Genomic DNA, 20599 nt, shown 5'->3' with positions numbered 1-20599 from the left:
TAGAAGGCTATAAACTTTTTAGACATTGCACTTTCGTTTACTTGGTGATTATGGCCTGCAGTAAAACTGGTACCTACACACTGACACTTTTATCCTCTCATGAAGTGTGAATTGCCTGTATTATTTATCTTTCATTACAGCTACATTTGATAAACTGCCACATCAGTAGCCTGTGGGTTCCATTAACTCCATCCTCTTTTTCCTTTTTCTTGGTTTTAACAACCTAGAATGATAATACTAAACATTCCTCTTTACTTATTTGGAGTTATTTTTACATATAAACTTTGTTTTTAAATGAATTTAGTTCATGATGGGTACTGTGATTTCTTTGCCGTAAATTCTTAAAATTAGTGTAGTGAAAAACAGCAACTTTCCTTAGTTTGTTACATTATTACCCACGCTCTAATTTATATTGCTCTGCTGCTATGCTAAGAGAGCACTTTATCTGCTTTTTCTAAACTCTCAGGCTTCTGGGAAAAGATTATCAGAATTATGCTTAATTGAATGGACAGCTTCAATATTTTCAGAATTAAGACTTGACTTCTTTGTACACGTTAATAATGAGGGAAAGGTGATTACTCTAATTAGATGTTCCAAAAATACATTTACTTAGTGAAACATAGCAAGACTTTTCATTACTGTACACATTATGTATGTATTATTGCTTATTTCATATTCTTCTAATTTCTTTTCCAGTAATAATATAATGATAATTTATTTGACAAATATTTATCAAGTACCTAATATGTCCAAAGCATTCTACTGGGCACCACTGTTGCTCAAAGATAGTTTTCTACCCTCAGAGGTCTAAGAGGAAGACACATCTGGGTATAAGGTGGTAAAGGAGAAAAGTCATAAGTTTGTAGAGGGAGATATTTTTTCTGGCCATCAAGATCACAAAACAATTCATGAATGAAATATACACTAAGTATTATATTGAAGAAAAACATCTGCATGCTAGGGTAAAATTTATAGTATAATGGAAAATTATTGATATGGGACTAACCAAATTAGAAAAAAAACACAACAATCAGAGGAAAACATGTCCAAGAATAATACTTTTTCCATTTGCCTGACAAATTGAGGTCCTCCAGTACCTAGAAGTCTTTATGGACAACCTAGAATTCTAAGACATGTATGTACTGCTTTAGATTATACCATGTATAACCAGAATGTCTGTCACAGTACTGGATTTTTTTCCCCTCATTTTGTGGACAAGAAAACCTAAGCCTGTAAAGACAATGCCATGAGGGGAATTAGTTAAAGAGAAGGTATCAGGGAAGGTGTTGTAGAACTCTATAGTGCCAAAGTAAGCTTTTCGGGGAACTGAATACTCATTTACTAAGGGAAATTATGTGTGTGGAACTCTGCAAATTGCTGTCCTGCACTGTAGGAGTTTTCTTCCCATAGCAGGAGAGATGAGGGCAGATCAACACCGCCACATGGATGTGGACCTGGGAAACACTAAGGAAGCACTACCTCTTAGTTCTTAACTCACATATCAGCCAATCATCAAATTCTGAGGCTTAAGCATACTCTTTGCTTTTTTTCTTAATAGGCTATGCCTTACTTCAGCTTCCTAACTTTCTTAATTGCTACCTTTTCTCTAGATTGCCTTGCTATTTCTCCTCACTTTGCTAAATCCTTTCATTTTTGAAGGCTCTGGCTGCTATAACCTCCAGTGTTTGGTCTCAGAACATAGTCATTTATTATTGTTTATTTTTATTTACATATCCTTTTTCACTTACTTTTATGTATGCCTTTTTTAGGTTATAAATAAAGTTTATAAGTTGGGAAATATCCTGGGTTAGGGGAAAAAGAATTTCACTTAATACATACAAAATCTTTCCTCCTTAAAATAGAGATGTGCTTATCATAACTACCTTATCTGCACTAAATGCGATGATGCAGGTGAACCCACATTGTGCATTCTAAAACTGTATGTAAAGTCATTTTATTTACAGAGATGATCTTTCATATGATGCAATGAAAAGGTAAATTTAGTACCTATAGCTAATTTCAATAATTTTCCACTAATAATGCTGGATCCTGTAATTTAGAATTCATTTTGGGGACAAATTGAACAACTTCTGTGATATTTGATGTAATAGTGGTCTGCTATAATTAGCATACAACTAATCATTTATTAGGAATCCCGTTTAAAATGTATAAACCAAATGACATTTGTTTTTGATTTTTAAAAAAGGGAGATCACTTCTAAGAAGAGAAAAAATAAACTGTTATATCCAAAATTATTTGATTATAATTAAAGATTCATTTGAATTCTATTTGTATAATGAAGTAATTCAGAGAGATGGGGGTGGTTCTAGAAATTTATGATGAGATACATTTTGCCCAAATTTCAATTGACATTTTCAAAATGTAGGAAAAACTGGTCTAAAAGTTTTATCTGGAAGTAGTTTTAAAAATTGCTACCTAAAATATTTTATGATTTGATTTTCACGTCAATTAGTATGTGAATTCACTTAAGTCTAGATACTAATTTCAAAATCATAAAGTGAATTTTTTTCTTTTTTTCTTTTTATTTTTTTATTAAATCATAGCTGTGTACATTAATGCAATCATGGGGCACCATACACTGGTTTTATGGACCGTTTGACACATTTTCATCACACTGGTTAACATAGCCTTCCTGGCATTTTCTTAGTTATTGTGTTAAGACATTTACATTCTACATTTACTAAGTTTCACATACACCCTTGTAAGATGCACCGCAGGTGTAATCCCACCAAGCACCCTCCCTCCGCCCACCTCCCCCCTTTCTCCCTTCCCCCTATTCTTGGGTTATAACTGAGTTACAGCTTTCATGTGAAAGCTATAAATTAGTTTCATAGTAGGGCTGAGTACATTGGATACTTTTTCTTCCATTCTTGAGATACTTTACTAAGAAGAATGTTCCAGCTCCATCCATGTAGAATTTTTTTCCTTAGAAGCACTCATAATCTAGCTTTCAAGAAAAGAGGGTAATTGTAAAAAACTTATTTTCTAATTACTTATTTTATATACGTATATATGTATATACACACACAGGGTGTCCATAAAGTTCAGGTGTAATTTTAAATTTAAATATATATATATTTAATAAGAAATAAAACTAAAATCCTTAAGTTGTGTTAATGAAAACAATAATTTTCTTCTCTCTGTTAATCCACACATTTTTTTGATGGCATTATTTGAGACAATTTTATATTTCTATTTGAATTGTCAATATTAACAATACTGCTACAAAGTTGTTACATATGGATTAGATGGAAGATAAAGAATAAGAAGACTAAATTCTATGGTTAAAACACTGTACACTCATTTTCCCTTTCTCCACCTACTCACGTCTGCCATTCTCCCACCACCACCACCACTAGGCGTGACTCAGTGCTAAGCAGCGTAGTGTGGTGTTTGAAGGTGAGAATAAACCAAGGACTTTACCTTATATGCCTTCTCCCATCGATTCTGTAGCACCAGGGAATTTATTTAAATTTACAAACTGTTTTCTTTGTATTTAAAATTTCAGGCCCACTAGCCTTGTTTTTATTATGCGAGAGGTGTTATATGGTATTAGTGGAATATATGTGTGTATACATAAATATGTGCATTATGCATGTATGAGAAAGTATATACAGCCAGGCATCATATGATGACAGGGATGTATTCTGAGATATGTGTCATTAGACTGCTTTGTCTTTGTGCAGACATCGTGGACTGTGCTTACACAAACGTACAAGGTATATCCTACTGCACACCCAGGCTGTGTGGTATAGCCTACTGCTCCTGGGCTACAAACGTATACAGCCTCTTACTATGCTGAATGCTGTAGGCAGTTCTAACACAATGGTAGTATTTGTGTATTGAAACATAGAAAAGGTACAGTAAAATATGGTATAAAAGATAAGAAATGGCATACCTGTATAGGTCACTTGCCACAAATGGAGTTTGCGAGACTGACAGCTGTTATGAGTGAGTCAGTGAGTGACTATATAGTCATTTGTACAACAAATGTCTAAGCAATAACCAGGCAATGTACTCTGTACTAGGCTAGGGTAGAGTGGAACAGGGACAGTCAAACAAAGATGAACAAAACTGGTCCCTCTCTCAGAAGACAGGCAAACAAATACGTATGTAAAATGTATGGACATGTTGTGAAAAGGCTGTAAATGGAGTACTGAAACACCTACAGGAGAAAACTAGCACCATCTGAGGCTTTTAGGAAAGGCTTTATGGAAGTAACATTTGAGATGTCTGCAAGAATAAGTGTGAGTCCATAGGGAATCTCTGTGTACATTTTAATGAATATAGAAACCATATGTTTGAACAAGAGAGGTAAGCAGTGCCTCAGCCCCCAGCTAGCGCAGTTGTCTTTTTATGGGAGAAGTGGGAACAAAGACTATGGCTGAGTTTCAAGAGAGAATACCAGTTTTATTTTTTTTCTTTTGAAGTGAGAAGTAGGGCCTGACCCCACATCTCAGGAGCCTGTTATCAGGGAAGAGTGGCTCAGTCCAGACTCAGCTGCCCTTTTGATGTTGTAAGTAGGAGTGAAAGGGAACATAAGCAAATTCATGGCTGTGGAAAAGCCTCAGCTGTATGAGAGGTGGTGACCATCATGCTGATTACTCATATTAATAGGGAAAGGAGAGAAGGACAACCAACTGGAAGGTCTTTTTGCTTCCATGATTGGTCCTAATTTTCTGGGTTAATCTGAGTATATTCTGGCAGATCCTTATTTTAAGATAAAGAGAAATCCAGAAAGCAAACAGAAAACAGAGATCTTGAAAGTTGAGTGTCAGATGATAGTTTACAAAAGAGAGAAGAGGAGCAATAGTGGCATTATTCTGTGTGAAACTAAAAACTGTTCCTTTGCAATCTTATCGCTCAGTCAATTAAAGATTATGGACTTAACAGAATCCATAAAAATTGCAGTCATCATCAGTTAGTGCTCAGAATGTTACATATTCTTTCTGGATAACAATCTTGACTCAGAATTCAGTAATCACATCAATTAAGTAATTTATTTGCTGTCATCCTGTTTCTGTGGTGGATAACTGGCATGAGAAGGGAGGATCTGAAATCCATTCTACAGAGATAGTATTGGTTCAAGTTAATTATAATTTTGGTGAACTCCATTGTCAAGAATATCAAAACCAAGCTGCCTACACTAGGTATAGTTAAAGCTCAGGGTCAGTTTCTAAGGCCAACATCAGGAACAGAGAGATTAAATTTTAAGGTATGAGCAAGATCATGAACAGGAATAGAGGTCTGAATCTAATTGAGGAGCCAAGATAGGACTAGAGCAGAAAACCCTGGAGGAAATGAAGAAACAAGGCTAGGGCTAAAAAAACCACATGGGAGTGAAACCAGAGGAACAGCTGATAGCAAGCAAGAAGGCTTCCTTTGGACTTTCTTTCTCCTCCTCCTCATCATCACACCTGGAGACATCTTTTGGTTGATGTGGCCTGTAAAGGCAAGATATATCTTTCCATCAGGATCTTGACTCTTTAATGATTCTATTTCTGTTATATTATAAGTTGTTTTTCCTTTAATGTCATAGAAGTCCCTTTCAATGTTACTTTTCCTAAGCATTCACAAGATACATATTTTATAGCAAAATTTCATGAATGATAATTTGTTTTTTTAAAAATCATCAAACACTTTTTTCTTAATCTTGGATCTTTCAAGTGGAAAGTAAACATGTTTTGCTTATGAAATTTTAATATTTTAGAGCCAAATATTTTGAGATTTCTATTGTTGCTGAGTAACTTTCTATCCCAAGAGTTGAATCAAGAATGTATTTAGATTAGTGGCAAACATAAAGTAAGGATTTGCTCTGCTGTACTACAGTGGTCAAAATCTAATAATCTATTAATATAAGCAACGGAACAACTTCCCAAGGCATTAAAGAGAAATGAGGAATTTCTATTTTTAAATTTTCAGTTGAAATGCAAAATACTGCTCACTTAATAAACAATAAAAAATAGTTATGAGAATTTCACACATAATCTTTGTTATTTATATGTGCTTTACAGGGTATCTTTGATAAAACTTGACTTAATTTACATGTATCCATATGGTGCCAGCAAGCAGTTCATACCATTTTACTTCAATGTGGTAATTACTATGTGAGACAATCAATTTTAATAGCAATGATATTGCAGTGTGAAGAGTTCATCTAAAGCTTAAAAACCATCACCAGAACTTCTTTTGTGAAGGATAATTGAGATTTTGTGTGAAACACTGAATGAATTACCTCTTGAAAATGAATAATGAAGATAAAGCTCTAATGTTTACTTCTTAGCCCATATCAAAAAAATTTGCGAAAATGCAATTGAACAGAAGTTTAAGTCTCAAAATTATTTGGAGAGCTTTGAGTGAATCTAAAAGTTGAACAGTGTGTCCAAGTAAAGATGAAAGCTTCATTATTTTTTCCTAAAGGGTTAGTATTCTTGATCTTTTTCCTAATTACATATTGGATTTTTAAAAATACATGTGAATATGTTATACACTGGTGAAAAGGATTTTTGGTCTTTTCTAGTTCAGTAGTGGGAGTGATTTACTATAACTTATGTAGTAGATAAATGCAATATAAAACTTTTGTATTTTAGGGATTCATCCAAAGTAGTCATACATTCAGCTGATGCATTTGCACCTGTGGCTTATCTACGCTTTTTAGAATTGCACTTGGAGGACAAGGCAAGTAAAACTAAGATTGTTGTTTTATTCCAAAACTGAGATATGCTCTGTGTATATAATTCTATAACAGAAAATGACAGGATAAAGAAAGTTGATTTTAGCACTCTTGATTTTTTTACTAAATCAATAGCTAAGAATTTTACAAATTTTTATATTTAGAGAACTATATCATACAAAAGATATTGTATTTCTAAAGGGTTTGTAGATCAATTGAAAAGGTGTGATATATGGGCAGCGCCTGTGGCTCAAGGAGTAGGGCGCTGGTCCCATATGCCAGAGGTGGCGGGTTCAAACCCAGCCCCGGCCAAAAACCAAAAAAAAAAAAAAAAAAAAAAAGAAAAGGTGTGATATCTACATTAAACAAGGAGAAGACAGGATAATATAAAACCATATATTAAATTATCTGGCAAGATAAGAATTAGTTTATTGTATATAGCATTAGGGGAAAGGTTTTGAGGATAAATTACATCATCATATCAAACCTAAGAGAAAAAGGAGAAATAAAACCTTTCCAATAATGTCCATAGGAACAGAAGTACAAGTCAAAAATGGAAAGTAAAGTTGAAGTGCAATGTAGAGTTTTATTTAAAACATATTGATTGTCAATATACAGTAGCATTTCAATTTAAAGATGTCTTGTAGAATAAAGATCTGCATGAGATCCTTTCATTAAAAGGTCTGATCCTCGAGATGTTGCTTTATACGTATCACCATAGAAATGATAGCTGAAATTACATGAGGAGGTGAGAGTAGCTACAGAAAAAGAATTAGAAAACATCTTCTGTATTTCCAGTATGCATTCCCCAAGTCTCGAGACACAGCCCTACTTGTGTATACTATATGATAGGGAATTTAAAGAATTAAGAAGATTAACAAGAATTCAACAAAGATAAGAAAAGAATAGTAATGCCAAAAATCTTAGAAAGAGAGAGTTTACACAAAGAATAGTTACTGGTGTCACTCCTTCAGAAAAATGACAATGGACAGGATTGAAAATAAGTCATTAACTTGGGCTTAGTGATGACTATTGGTGACCTTTTACCAAAAGCTGGTAACCCTCAAGAGAATGAAGTTATACTATCCAAACATCTTTCAGACTCAACCTTACTGCTAGGCCTCTGCAATTTTTGCTGCCTTGTAAACACATGGAAAATCAAAACCACCAGATCTTTGTGTAGACACTCATCTCCTTGTTGTTTTGGTTTTTCGGCAGTCTTCATGGTCGATTTGTGCTATTGCAAATAGCAGTGTTACTTCTTTAAGGTAGGGTGTTTACTGACACTGAATAAACTTGGTGCATTTTCTTTCTTTCTTTTTTTTTTTTAGGTGTCCCCAGTGCCTGAAAACTACAGGACATCTAATTATATATATAATTCTTGAAAAGCATTTTTTTCCTTGTTCACTCAGCTGCCATTTCTATACAAAATAATTACACAGTGTTTTCTCAATTATTATGATCAGTTTTTTTTCACATTACCATTTTTTTTTATTTTGTAGAAAACATACCTTAATCGGGAGAAGTTAATGGAACCATTTATTAATTGGGAAGATGTCAATGGGTTATACATTATTACTGCCAACTTCCTCATAATTCACTTTGTCTTTTGTTAACAAATCTCCCAATGACCTGTATGTAATATGTGCCTCTTATTTTTCCTTTTACTTCACCTATAATCCTCATTCTGTAACATTTGTTTTCTTGTATCATACTAGTTTCTTTACCTCCTTCTCTCCTTCTTGTTGCCATCTCTGCCAATAATGTCATGATGCAGAGGCATTTAAAAATGCAGATGAAAGAAAGGGTGGTCACTTTATTTATCCAGTCAGACTTACTCTACTGTATGTCACCAAAGTGACTTATCATTTTGGTTTTGAATGTATTGATAGTTCAAGAGTTTCAATGTTATTGTGTGAAAAAGAAAAATGTCATTAACTCTTACTCATTATTTTATAATTGTTTTAAACATGTAATTTTTAAGTATTACTTGTGTTGACCTTAGACAACTTTTTATTTTAAAAAATGCTTTATTTTTAGGACAGTTATAGGTTCAAAATAGAGCAGGAAGTACAGAGTTCTGATACACCTACCCTCTGCCTCCACACATCTTCCCCAACTATCAACATCCAGCAACAGAATGGTGCATTTGTTGAACCTACATGGACCTTTATAACCCTAAGTCAGTCTTTTACTTTAGAGTTTACTTTTGATGTTGTACATTATATCAGTTTTGACAAATACATAGTAGCATGTATCCACTATTACTATATTATACAGAATAGTTTCACTCCCTTAAAAATTCTTTGTTTTCACCTGTTCATCCTTCCCTGTCTTCTAAACCCTGTTAACCACTGATGTTTTGACTGTGTTCATAGTTTTGCTTTTTTCAGAAAGTCATGCAGGTGAGATGCAGTATGTAGCCTTTTTAGATTGGCTTATTTCACTCATTACTCTTCATTTTGGTTTCCCCATTTCTTTTCATGGATTGGTACCTCATTTCTTTTTGGTGCTGAATAATATCCATTGTTTAAACATATCCATTTACCCAGGCACCTACTAAAAGACATCTTGGTTCCTTCCACATTTTGGTAATTATGAAAAAAGCTGCTATAAACAGCCATGTGCAGGTTATTTGTGAACATAAGTTTTTGGTTCATTTGTGTAAATACCAAGGGGCACTATTACTGGATCATATGGTGAGAGAATGTTTACATTTTAAACTGCCTATCTGTCTTCCAGAGTAGCTGTACGATTTTGTATTCCTACCAGCAATGAACGAGAGTTTCTGGTGTTCCACAACCTCAACAATATTGAGTGTTGTAAGAGTAGGCTTAAAGTGTTGTCTCATTATTGTTTTAGTATACAATTCCCTAAACATACATGATGTTGAGCACCTTTTAATTTTTTTTTCCATCTTTGTATCTTTTGTGAGGTTTCTCTTGCAGGTCTTTTGCCCATTTTTAATTGGGTTATTTTTTTTTATTATTATGGAGTTTTAAGAATTCCTTGTATTCCTTCCAAGTATGTCTTCTGCAAATATTTTCTCCCTTTCTATTGTCTGTCTTCTCTTTCTCTTAGCCCTGTCTTTCAGAGAGCAGAAGTTTTTAATTTTAATGATGCCACCTTATCAATTCTTTCTTCTTGTATCATCTTTTGGTATTGTATCTGAAAAAGTTATCACCAAACCAAAGGTCGTCTAGATTTTCTCCTATGTTACATTTTAGGAGTGTGATGGCTTTGTATTTTATACATAGGTCTATGATATGTTTTGAATTAATTTTTTGTAAAAGATGTAAGATCTGGGGATATATTCTTTTTTTATATGTAAATAGCCAGTTATTTCAGCCACATTTGTTGAAAAGACTGTCTTTTCTCCATTGTTATCACCTTGTTCTTTTCAATATTTGTGTGGTCTTTTTCTGAGTTCTCTAATCAGTTTCGCAGATCTCTTTGTCTGTTCTTTTGCCAGTGTCACAGTCTTGATTACTGTAACTTTAAGATAAGTCTTGAAGTTAGTGTCATTGTTTGAACTTTATTCTTCTTCTTCAATATTGTGTTGACTATTCTCTGTCTTTTACCTTTCTATATAAACTTCAGAGGCAATTTTTCAATATCCACAATTTTTCAATATCAATTTTATCAATAACACAGTGGGATTTTGACTGGGATTGTGTTCAATGTATAGATTAAGTTGAGAAGAATAAGACATCTTGACAATGTTGAGTCTCTCTATCTATGAACATGTAATATCTCTTCATTTAATTCTTTGATTTCAGTCACTGGAATTTTGTTAGACATCTTTTTTTAACTTCCTTATTACGACTTAATATGTTAAATGTTGCCCCATGACTATTTGAGGTTTTTGTTTTATTTGTTTTGTTCTGTTTTTAATATTGTCTTTCTTTGTAATGTTTATTTTCCTGCTCAAAATTTCATAATAGTGCTAACTTATTTTCTAAATGAATGAGATGATGAGGCATAAACTGAAGGCCGTCTGATATATTGACACAATGAGCCTTTTCAGTTTTGCTCTCAGGACTTCCCTATATGTACCTTTTGTTCTCATTACACTGAACCAATGGATACTCCCTCATGCCTTCTGATTCTCTCTTGCCTTTGCTTATTTTATCCCATCTCTTGTCTCTTCCTCTTCTCTTTCTTTAACTGTTTACATCCTACCCACATACAAGATTGAACTCAAATAGTCATACATTTAGCCACATGAAATGAACTGTCATAACACTTCATTTCTTCCTTTCTCTTTTTTTTTTAATTTATTTATTTTTATTGTTAAATCATAGCTGTGTACATTAGTGCAATCAAGGGGTACAATGTGCGGGTTTCATATACAATCTGAAATATTCTCATCAAACTGTTCAACGTAGCCTTCATGGCATTTTCTTAGTTATTGTATGTAGACATTTGTATTCTGCCTTTAGTAAGTTTTGCCTGTACCCATTCTAAGATGCACGTAGGTGTGGCCCCACCCATTACACTCCCTCCACCCTAACCTCCCCCCTCCCTTCCCCTTCCTTGGACCTTTCCCCATAGTATTGAGCTATAGTTGGGTTATAGCCTTCATGTGAAAGCTATAATTCAGCTTCATAGTACAGCTGAGTACATTGGATACTTTTTCTTCCATTCCTGAGATACTTTGCTAAGAAGAATATATTCCAGCTCCTTCCATGTAAACATGAAAAAGGTAAACTTTCCATCTTTCTTTAAGGCTGCATAATATTCAATGGTATACATGTACCACAATTTGCTAGTCCATGCGTGGGTCGATGGACACTTGGGCTACTTCCATGACTTAGCAATTATGAATTGGGCTGCAATAAACATTCTGGTACAGACATCTGTGTCATATTGTGACTTTTGGTCTTCTGGGTATAAACCTAGTAAAGGAATTATAGGATCGAATGGCAGGTCTATTGTTAGGTCTCTAAGTATTCTCCAGACATCCTTCCAGAAGGAACGTATTAGTGTGCATTCCCACCAGCAGTGTAGAAGTGTGCCCTTTTCTCCACATCCATGCCAACATCTCTGGTTTTGGGATTTTGTTTTGTGGGCTACTCTTACTGGGGTTAGGTTATATCTCCAAGTAGTTTTGATCTGCATTTCTCTGATGATCAAGGATGATGAGCTTTTTTTTCATGTGTTTGTAGACTGTGCATCTGTCTTCTTTAGAGAAGTTTCTCTTCAAGTCCCTTGTCCACCCTGAGATGGGGTCACGTGTTCTTTTCTTGTTAATACGTTTGAGTTGTCTGTGGATTCTGGTTATTAGACCTTTATTGGAGGTATAACCTGAAAATATTTGCTCCCATTCTGAGGGCTGTCTGCTTGCTTTACTTACTATGTTCTTGGCTGTGCAGAAGCTTTTTAGTTTGATCAGGTCCCAGTAATGTATTTTTGCTACTGCTTCAATTGCCTGGAGAGTCCTCCTCATAAAATATTCACCCAGGCCGATTGCTTCAAGAGTTTTCCCTGCACTTTCTTTAAGTATTTTTATAGTTTCATGTCTTAAGTTTAAAGCTTTTATCCAGTGAGAGTCTATCTTAGTTAATGGTGAAAGGTATGGGTCCAGTTTCAGTCTTCTACAGCTTGCCAGACAGTTCACCCAGGGAATCTTTTCCCCACTGGATGTTTTTAATTGGCTTTTCAAAGATCAAATAATGGAAAGTTGCTGGATTCATCTCCTGGTTCTCTATTCTGTTCCAGACATCTACTTCTCTGTTTTTGTGCCAGTACCATGCTGTTTTGATCACTATCGATTTATAGTACAGTCTCAGGTCTGGTGGGTGAATCCTCCTGCTTTGTTTTTATTGCTGAGTAATGTTTTGGCTATTTGAGGTTTTTTCTGATTCCATATAAAACAAAGTATTATTTTTTCAAGATTTTTAAAATATGACAATGGAGTTTTAATAGGAATTGCATTAAAATTATATATTGCTTTGGGTAGTATGGACATTTTAACAATGTTGATTCTTCCCAGCCGTGAGCATGGTATGTTTTTCCATCTGTTAACATCTTCAGCTATTTCTCTTCTTAAAGTTTCATAGTTCTCTTTGTAGAGATCTTTCACATCCTTTCTTAGTTATACTCACAAATATTTTATCTTCTTTGGCACTACTGTGAAAGGAATAGAGTCCTTGACTGTTTTTTCAGCTTGGTTACTGTTGGTGTATATAAAGGCTACAGATTTATGGGTGTTGATTTTGTAGCCTGAGACATTGCTGTATTCCTTGATCACTTCTAAAAGTTTTGTAGTAGAATCCCTAGTGTTTTCCAGATATACAATCATATCATCTGCAAAGAGTGAAAGTTTGATCTCTTCTGACCCTATGTGGATACCCTTGATTGCCTTTTCTTCCCTAATTGCAATGGCTAAAACTTCCATGACAATAAAGAGCAATGGAGACAATGGGCAACCTTGCCTGGTTCCTGATCTAAATGGAAATGATTTCAATTTAACTCCATTCAATACAATATTGGCTGTGGGTTTGCTGTAGATGGCCTCTATTAGTTTAAGAAATGTCCCTTCTATACCAATTTGCTTAAGTGTTCTGATCATGAAGCGATGCTGGATATTATCAAAAGCTTTTTCTCCCTCAATTGAAAGAATCATATGGTCCTTATTTTTTAGTTTGTTTATGTGTTGAATTACATTTATAGATTTACGTATAATGAACCAGCCTTGAGACCTGGGGATAAATCCCACTTGCTCATGGTGTATAATTTTTTTGATGTGTTGTTGGATTCTGTTTGTTAGGATCTTATTGAGTATTTTAGCATCAATATTCATTAGTGATATTGCTCCATAATTTTCTTTTCTTGTTGGGTCTTTCCCTGGTTTGGGGATCAAGGTGATGTTTGCTTCATAGAATGTGTTGGGTAATATTCCTTCTTTTTCTATATTTTGGAAGAGGTTTAGTAGTATACGTACTAGTTCTTCTTTAAAGATTTGGTAGAGTTCTGACATAAAGCCATCTGGTCCTGGGCTTTTCTTTTTAGGGAGATTTTGTATAGTTGATGCTATTTCAGAACTTGATATAGGCCTGTTCAACATTTCCACTTCGTTCTGGCCAAGTCTTGGTAGGTGGCGTACTTCCAAGTATTGGTCGATTTCTTTCAGATTTTCATATTTCTGAGAGTAGAGTTTCTTGTAGTATTCGTTAACGATTTTTTGAATTTCTGAGGGGTCTGTTATTTCATCATTACCATTTCTGATTGAGGAAATTAGAGATTTCACTCTTTTTTTCCTGGTTAGGTTGGCCAAAGGTTTATCTATTTTATTGATCTTTTCAAAGTACCAACTTTTATATTTATTGATCTGTTGTATAATTTTTTTGTTTTCAATTTCATTTAGTTCTGCTCTGATTTTGGTTATTTCTTTTCTTCTGCTGGGTTTGAGGTTGGAGTGTTCTTCCTTCTCAAGTTGCTTGAGATGTCCCATTAAGTTATTAACTTCTTCTCATTCCATTTTCTTGAGGAAGGCTTGCAGTGCTATAAATTTCCCTCTTAGGACTGCCTTTGCAGTATCCCAGAGGTTCTGGTAATTCGTGTGTTGATTGTTGTTTTGTTTCAAAAATTTGGTGATTTCCTTCTTATTCTCATCTATAACCCATGTATCCTTCAGCATAAGGTTGTTTTGTTTCCATGTTTTTGTATGGGTATGCAGGTTCCTGTTTTTATTGAGTTCAACTTTTATTCCATCATGGTCTGAGAAGATGCAAGGAATAATTTCTATTTTTTTAAATTTGCTAAGGTTAGATTTGTGGCCTAGGATGTGGTCGATTTTGGAGTATGTTCCATGCGCTGATGAGAAGAATGTGTATTCAGTTCTGTTGGGATGAAATGTTCTGTAGATGTCTGTTAAGTTCAGATGTTGAATGGTTGAGTTTAAATCTAAGATTTCTTTGCTTAACTTCTTTTTGGAGGATTTATCCAGCACTGCTAAAGGGGTATTAAAATCTCCAACTACTATGGAAGTGGAGGAAATCGAGTTGCTCATGTCTGTTAGAGTTTCTCTTATAAACTGAGGTGCATTGTGGTTGGGTGCATAAATATTAATAATTGAGATCTCATCATATTGAGTATTACCTTTAACAAATATGAAGTGTCCATCCTTATCCTTAATTATTTTGGTTAGTTTAAAACCTATTGCGTCTGAGAACAGGATTGCAATGCCTGCTTTTTTCTGCTTTCCATTTGCCTGGAGTATAGATGACCATCCCTTCATCTTGAGTCTGTATTTGTCTTTTAATGTAAGATTCGATTCTTGGATGCAGCAGATATCTGGCTTGAGTTTCTGTATCCAGTCAGCCAACCTGTGCCTCTTTAGAGGATAATTTAAACCATTCACATTAATTGAGAATATTGATAAGCCTTTTGAAAGTCCAGTGGACATTTTTAATCCTTTTGCGACTGTGGAAGTTGCAATTTGATCAAAATTTTCTGGGTGAGTTTACTTTTGTGGTGGAGGATTACGCTGGTCTTTATGGAGGATAGGTCTGACAATATCCTGGAGAGCTGGTTTAGTTATCGCAAATTTCTTCAACATGTGAATGTCATTGAAGTATTTAATTTCTCCACCATAAATGAAACTCAGTTTAGCTGGGTACAGGATCTTGGGTTGAAAGTTATTTTGTTTTAGGAGATTAAAAGTCGATGACCATCCTCTTCTAGCTTTAAAGGTTTCAGCAGAGAAATCTGTAGTTTTTCTAATATTCTTCTCCTTGTAGGTAATGGTTTTCTTTCATCTGGCAGCTTTCAGAATTTTCTCCTTCATATTAACTTTAGTGAATTGATTATGATGTGTCTGGGGGATGTCTTATTCGGGTTGAGTCGTGCTGGAGTTCTGAAAATGTCTGCTATCTGAATTTCAGAATCTCTTGGCATGTCTGGAAAGTTCTCCTTCATAATCTCATGGAGAAGAGATTCTGTGCCTTGTGAAACCACTTCGTCGCTTTCGGTGATCCCTATAAGACGAATATTAGTTTTCTTCGAATTATCCCAGAGCTCTCTGAGACTGTGATCTGTTTTTGCCCTCCATTTCTCATCCTCTTTGAGGGTTTGGGAGCATTCGAAAACTTTGTCTTCAATGTCAGAAATCCTTTCTTCTGCTTGCTCCATTCTGTTACTGAGGGATTCTACTGTGTTTCTCAGATCTTTGAGGTCTGCAACTTCTTGTCTCAATGTGTTAAAATCTTTGGTCATTTGGTATTTGAATTTGTTGAATTCTTGAGATATCTTTTGGGTTACTGCTTGGAGTTCTAATTCAATCTTATTTGCTATCCAGATTCTGAATTCGATTTCTGACATCTCAGCTGTTTGTTTGTGCATGGGATCTTGTGCTGTGTCTGCCCCATTGATCCTTGGGGGAGTCGATCTACTCTGATTATTCATATTGCCAGAGTTTTTCTGTTCATTTCGCCTCATGATTGTTTTTCACTGATGCCTCTGGCCGTACTCAGAGTTGGGGAGGTGTCTCTCCAAGATTAGATCCCAGTGGGATCACTCTATCGTTGCTTGATCTTTGTAGGAAGTGACCCTGTGTAGTTCCACTGGGGCTGCTCCAGCCAGGGAGTTCTGGTTGTGGAAGCAGCTCTGGCATGTGACACACCTGGATCCAGCAACAGGGTGGGAGGTGGTGTGCGTGGTTCTGGGAGTGCCTGGCGCCCAGTGAGTTTGGCACAGAGAGCCCAAGGTTCAGCAGTCTCTGGCCAGGGAAAGGGCTCTGCGCAGAGGCAGGGAGGGCTCCAGAGGGCATGCAGCTCCCAGTATCCCTGGCCAGATGAGCGGGCCAGTGTGGAGGCTGGGAGGCCACAGGGTTGCACGGCTCCCGCAGTTCCTGGTCAGGGCATGTGGAGGCACGGTTGGTGCAGGGTCGCGGCATAGATCTTATGGAGGTCCGGGCAGTGCCAAGCCCAGGAATTTGAGGTTGCTATGAGCTGTGACACCACGGCACTCTACCCAGGGCAACATCCCGAGCCTCCAGTGTGCCAAAACCATCTCACTCTGCCCCTTAGGGTTAAGGCTGTAAGGCAGCTCAGTCCCTGCCTTTAGGCTGCTCAGTCACTAGGTTGCTAGGTCCTGCTGGATCCTTGCTCTGGGACCCTGAGGGCAGAGCTTGCCGGGGCAGTTCTCTCACACAATGGCTCCCTGCAGCCCAGCTCAATGGCTCTATCTGGGGCCCCAGACAATGCCCAAAGTTCTCCACACTCCTGCTCAAGCTCTCCCCAAGGCAGTTCAACTGAGTGCCAAGTCCAAAAACACTGAAACAGTTCACAGGTAAGGCCTTTCCGGTTTGCAGTCTCACTGCTGCTTGTACTTACGGTTGCTGGCGTGATTAGGTCGATCGAACACACACAACCACTTGCCAGTTTCCCACTGTTTTTGTCCTCTTCTTGGGGTCCAGAAGTCCCTTGATGACTCCCTGTATCCTCAAAGGGATGATTATGGGCAGATCCCACCAGCCAGAGATGTCTCTAGGCTTTACCTTTTGAATAGGTTGTCCAAAGGTTTTATGAATGTTCTGTTGCCTTCTCCCCCTTCTTTCCTCCTCTTCTTTCTTCTCCCATTTCTTCCTTTCTTATGACAAATTTACTGTGCTTTCTATTATAGTTATTTAGGGACTTATTATTCTTCTAGGTCACAAATGTTGGAGGATTGTTCCTTTTTCATCTTCTACCCTTTGTAACAGCTATGAGTCCTGCAATAAGAACCTTTTAATTTAGCCAATTATTATTTTCCTATTGAATTTTTTCTTCATACAGAATCTCAGAGACACGGGTTTCCATTTCATGTTGCATACCATTTAATGAGAGCCCTGTCTTGTTTATCTTTTTTTCCTTGTTATTAGTCAAAAATGCTGTAAGTAAACTAGAATATAAAGTACAATATTTAGAAAGATTGTTAATATAAATTTTAAGTTATCACTTAGATTTTCACTTTACATATGACCCTTAAACTTTTCTATTAAATAATTAATATACTTAAATTATACCTCTAAGTTAAAATCTTAAATCATTTATATGAGTATAAAAATGATGTGAACTAAACATCGGATCCCAAACAAAATAACTGAATAATAGAAAGCTCTGGGTTAAAAATGGGGAAATATATTAAAATTTCTTTGGGGCCCTGACTTTATTGCTTATGGCAAACCTGATGCTAAAATGTACCATACATCACTACAGTGACAGGCTTGAGAAAATGAAAAATCCAAAGCTTTACATAAATCAACTAAAAGATCATATTAAAATGTGTAACCTTTAGCAGAAAATTCAAGACTTTTACTTGTAACTATGCAGAAGCTCTTTCTTCCTTTACTATTGTTTTAAATTTTCAAACAGCTTCATGGAAGGTAGTTTTTTTAATTAATTATTTGCAAAGCTATTGTATTTATAAAGAGATACAATTCGTAGAACTTTAACCCCAGTTTTACTAATATTCCCTACTATTACTTAGTACTCAATTTTGCTTTTATTGAAATGATTTCCTAAGTACTGATTATAGAATATATTCTATAATCACTTAGCACTTAACTTAGTTATTTCGTTGAAATAATCTCATGGAACAATGATACATTTTATGTAATAATAAAGGCTCACATTTCTGAAAGTTGTAACTTTTACAGGCATTATCAGTCTCACAGCCCATTCTTGGCTTTTTCATTTTGTTTGTTTTATTTCAGATATATCATCAAATGTCTTGAAAAACTTTATAACATTTAATCATCTCTGTGCTTTTATTTTTCTCTGCACTCCAACATATACCTAAGATCACCTACTCTTTTTAAAAAACTGTTAGGTCTATGTGGGATTCACTATAAATATAGACAAATTACAGAGTAATTTTTAGTCTTTGCCAGTAATTGTTATCCCCAGTATTTTGGTTGTGGTGATATATATCACTAGTTTGGCTAATCTGAAGCATAATTTATTGATGATTCGAGATAAACCGAATGTGTAAGTTATGATCCTGTTTTTTCTAAAACCAGTGGTGGAAAGAAGAGTTTATGTGTTTATGTTTTAATGAGAATGATAAGAGATGACATATACTCACCAGACTGACAGTAATGAATTTTTGTAGGGAATGGGGAAAACACAGAGCAGCTTCACTATATATATTTTAATTTGTGGCTTCATGCAATGAGCATTTTAATTTTAAAAAATATTTTATTAAGAAAATAGCAGTATAGAGAATTTCAGTGGTAAATAAATATTTAACTGTCATCCTGCAACATTTTAGTAGTCTTAATAGTAAGAGATATATTAAAGACCTTTAAAACTTTCCACTGAACTCAGATGAAAACATTACTCACAGTGTAGGACTGAAATCTCGTTGATCTTATAGTAAGTGTAAGCAAAAACCCATGGGGGAAAATCTTATGTACATATAAAAGATTACTAAAAGCATTGGGATGGCAGACTTTTAAGTATGTTGTGAGTGAGAATTTTCTCCCACCCTAAGAACAGCATGTATAAATTCAAACATACCCACCATGGAAGTATGCTGCAACTGTCTCTGTACCACTAAAATGGGTAAATGAGGTGGAAGCTATGTTGATTAGTAGGATATAAGCACTCCAATTTGTACAAATAATCAACACATCGAACCCCATAATGGCGTAAATGTATTTATGATCTGTGTACAAATGACAATAAAAATAAAGAAATAAAAAAAATGAAAACAAACAAAAAAAAAGTTTCCTTACAGATGAGACAAATAAACTAAGAAGATAAAGTATGACTGTTCACTAACATTTGGTTCAGCACAACTTTCCTACCCCATCCTACCCTTTGTTTTTGCCCTCAGGCTAAAGAGCAAACAGTTGATTGGTAAGATGGCTACAGGTATTTAGCAGTTGTCAAAAATTTAATGCTGTCAAACTAAGTAATACAACTTGGGACTCCACTGGGTCCTAGGCTGTAGGTACTAATGGATCACAGCTGCTACAAATAGTCATTGGAACAGATTAATAAGTCAAGCTTCAGACTCACCAAGACTTAGAAGACTACTTTTGACATATTTTTGTCCTTCATCAATGGACTTCAGTAGTAACATCATACTACAGTGATACCATTTTATCAGGAATCAAACTGGTCAGTGGAAAATTTAGACTTACCAATTTAAGGGGGGAGGATAATAACAAAAAATAACCAATCAGATATTTTTATTCTATGTTGTCAAACTCTAATTGGCTATCTTTTATTTTTAATGCTTACTTAATAGCTGTGTTATCCAATGTAACTTTTTGGTGGTGTTTTAAGGACTAAAGTTTCTGGTTGTTGTTTTCATAAAGTTCCAGTTTGGTGATTTCTTTTTTCGTTGTTGTTTTAATTATTGTTAAATCATAGCTGTGTACATTAGTGCAATCAAGGGGTACAATGTGCTGGTTTCATATACAATCAGAAATATTCTTATCAAACTGTTCAACATAGCCTTCATGGCGTTTTCTTAGTTATTATATGTAGACATTTGTATTCTCCATTTAGTAAGTTTCGCCTATACCAATTCTAAGATGCACTGTAGGTGTGGCCCCACCAATTACCCTCCTTCCACCCCAACCTCCCCCCTCCCTTCCCCTCCCTCGGCCCTTTCCCCATATTCTTGTGCTATAGTTGGGTTATAGCCTTCATATGAAAGCTATAAATTAGCTTCATACTAGGGCTGAGTACATTGGATACTTTTTCTTCCATTCCAGAGATACTTTGCTAAGAAGAGTATGTTCTACCTCCATCCATGTAAACATGAAAGAGGTAAAGTCTCCATCTTTCTTTATGGCTGCATAATATTCCATGGTATACATGTACCACAATTTGTTAAACTATTCGTGGATTGTTGGGCACTTGGGCTTCTTCCATGACTTAGCAATTATTAATTGGGCTGCAATAAACA

General features: G+C 35.4%; 1 protein-coding gene across 2 annotated transcripts in view; it reads left to right on the top strand.

Moving 5' to 3' along the window:
- Positions 1-20599, top strand: part of DPH6 (diphthamine biosynthesis 6) — a 180313-nt gene extending 159714 nt beyond the window's left edge. The window contains exons 8-9 of one of the 2 annotated variants that reach the window (XM_053594773.1): positions 6612-6699; positions 20406-20599. In XM_053594773.1, the coding sequence (XP_053450748.1) occupies positions 6612-6699; positions 20406-20567 (250 nt within the window). In that variant the 3' untranslated portion in view covers positions 20568-20599. Of the gene's footprint in view, positions 1-6611; positions 6700-8025; positions 8126-20405 lie in introns of those variants that run through there. The other variant, XM_053594775.1, reaches the window with a different exon arrangement.

The sequence above is a fragment of the Nycticebus coucang genome, chromosome 6 (assembly GCF_027406575.1).
Source record: "Nycticebus coucang isolate mNycCou1 chromosome 6, mNycCou1.pri, whole genome shotgun sequence".
Classification (NCBI taxonomy): Eukaryota; Metazoa; Chordata; class Mammalia; order Primates; family Lorisidae; genus Nycticebus; species Nycticebus coucang.
Note: the sequence above shows the minus strand (reverse complement) of the source record. Positions and strands in the feature narration are given on the sequence as shown.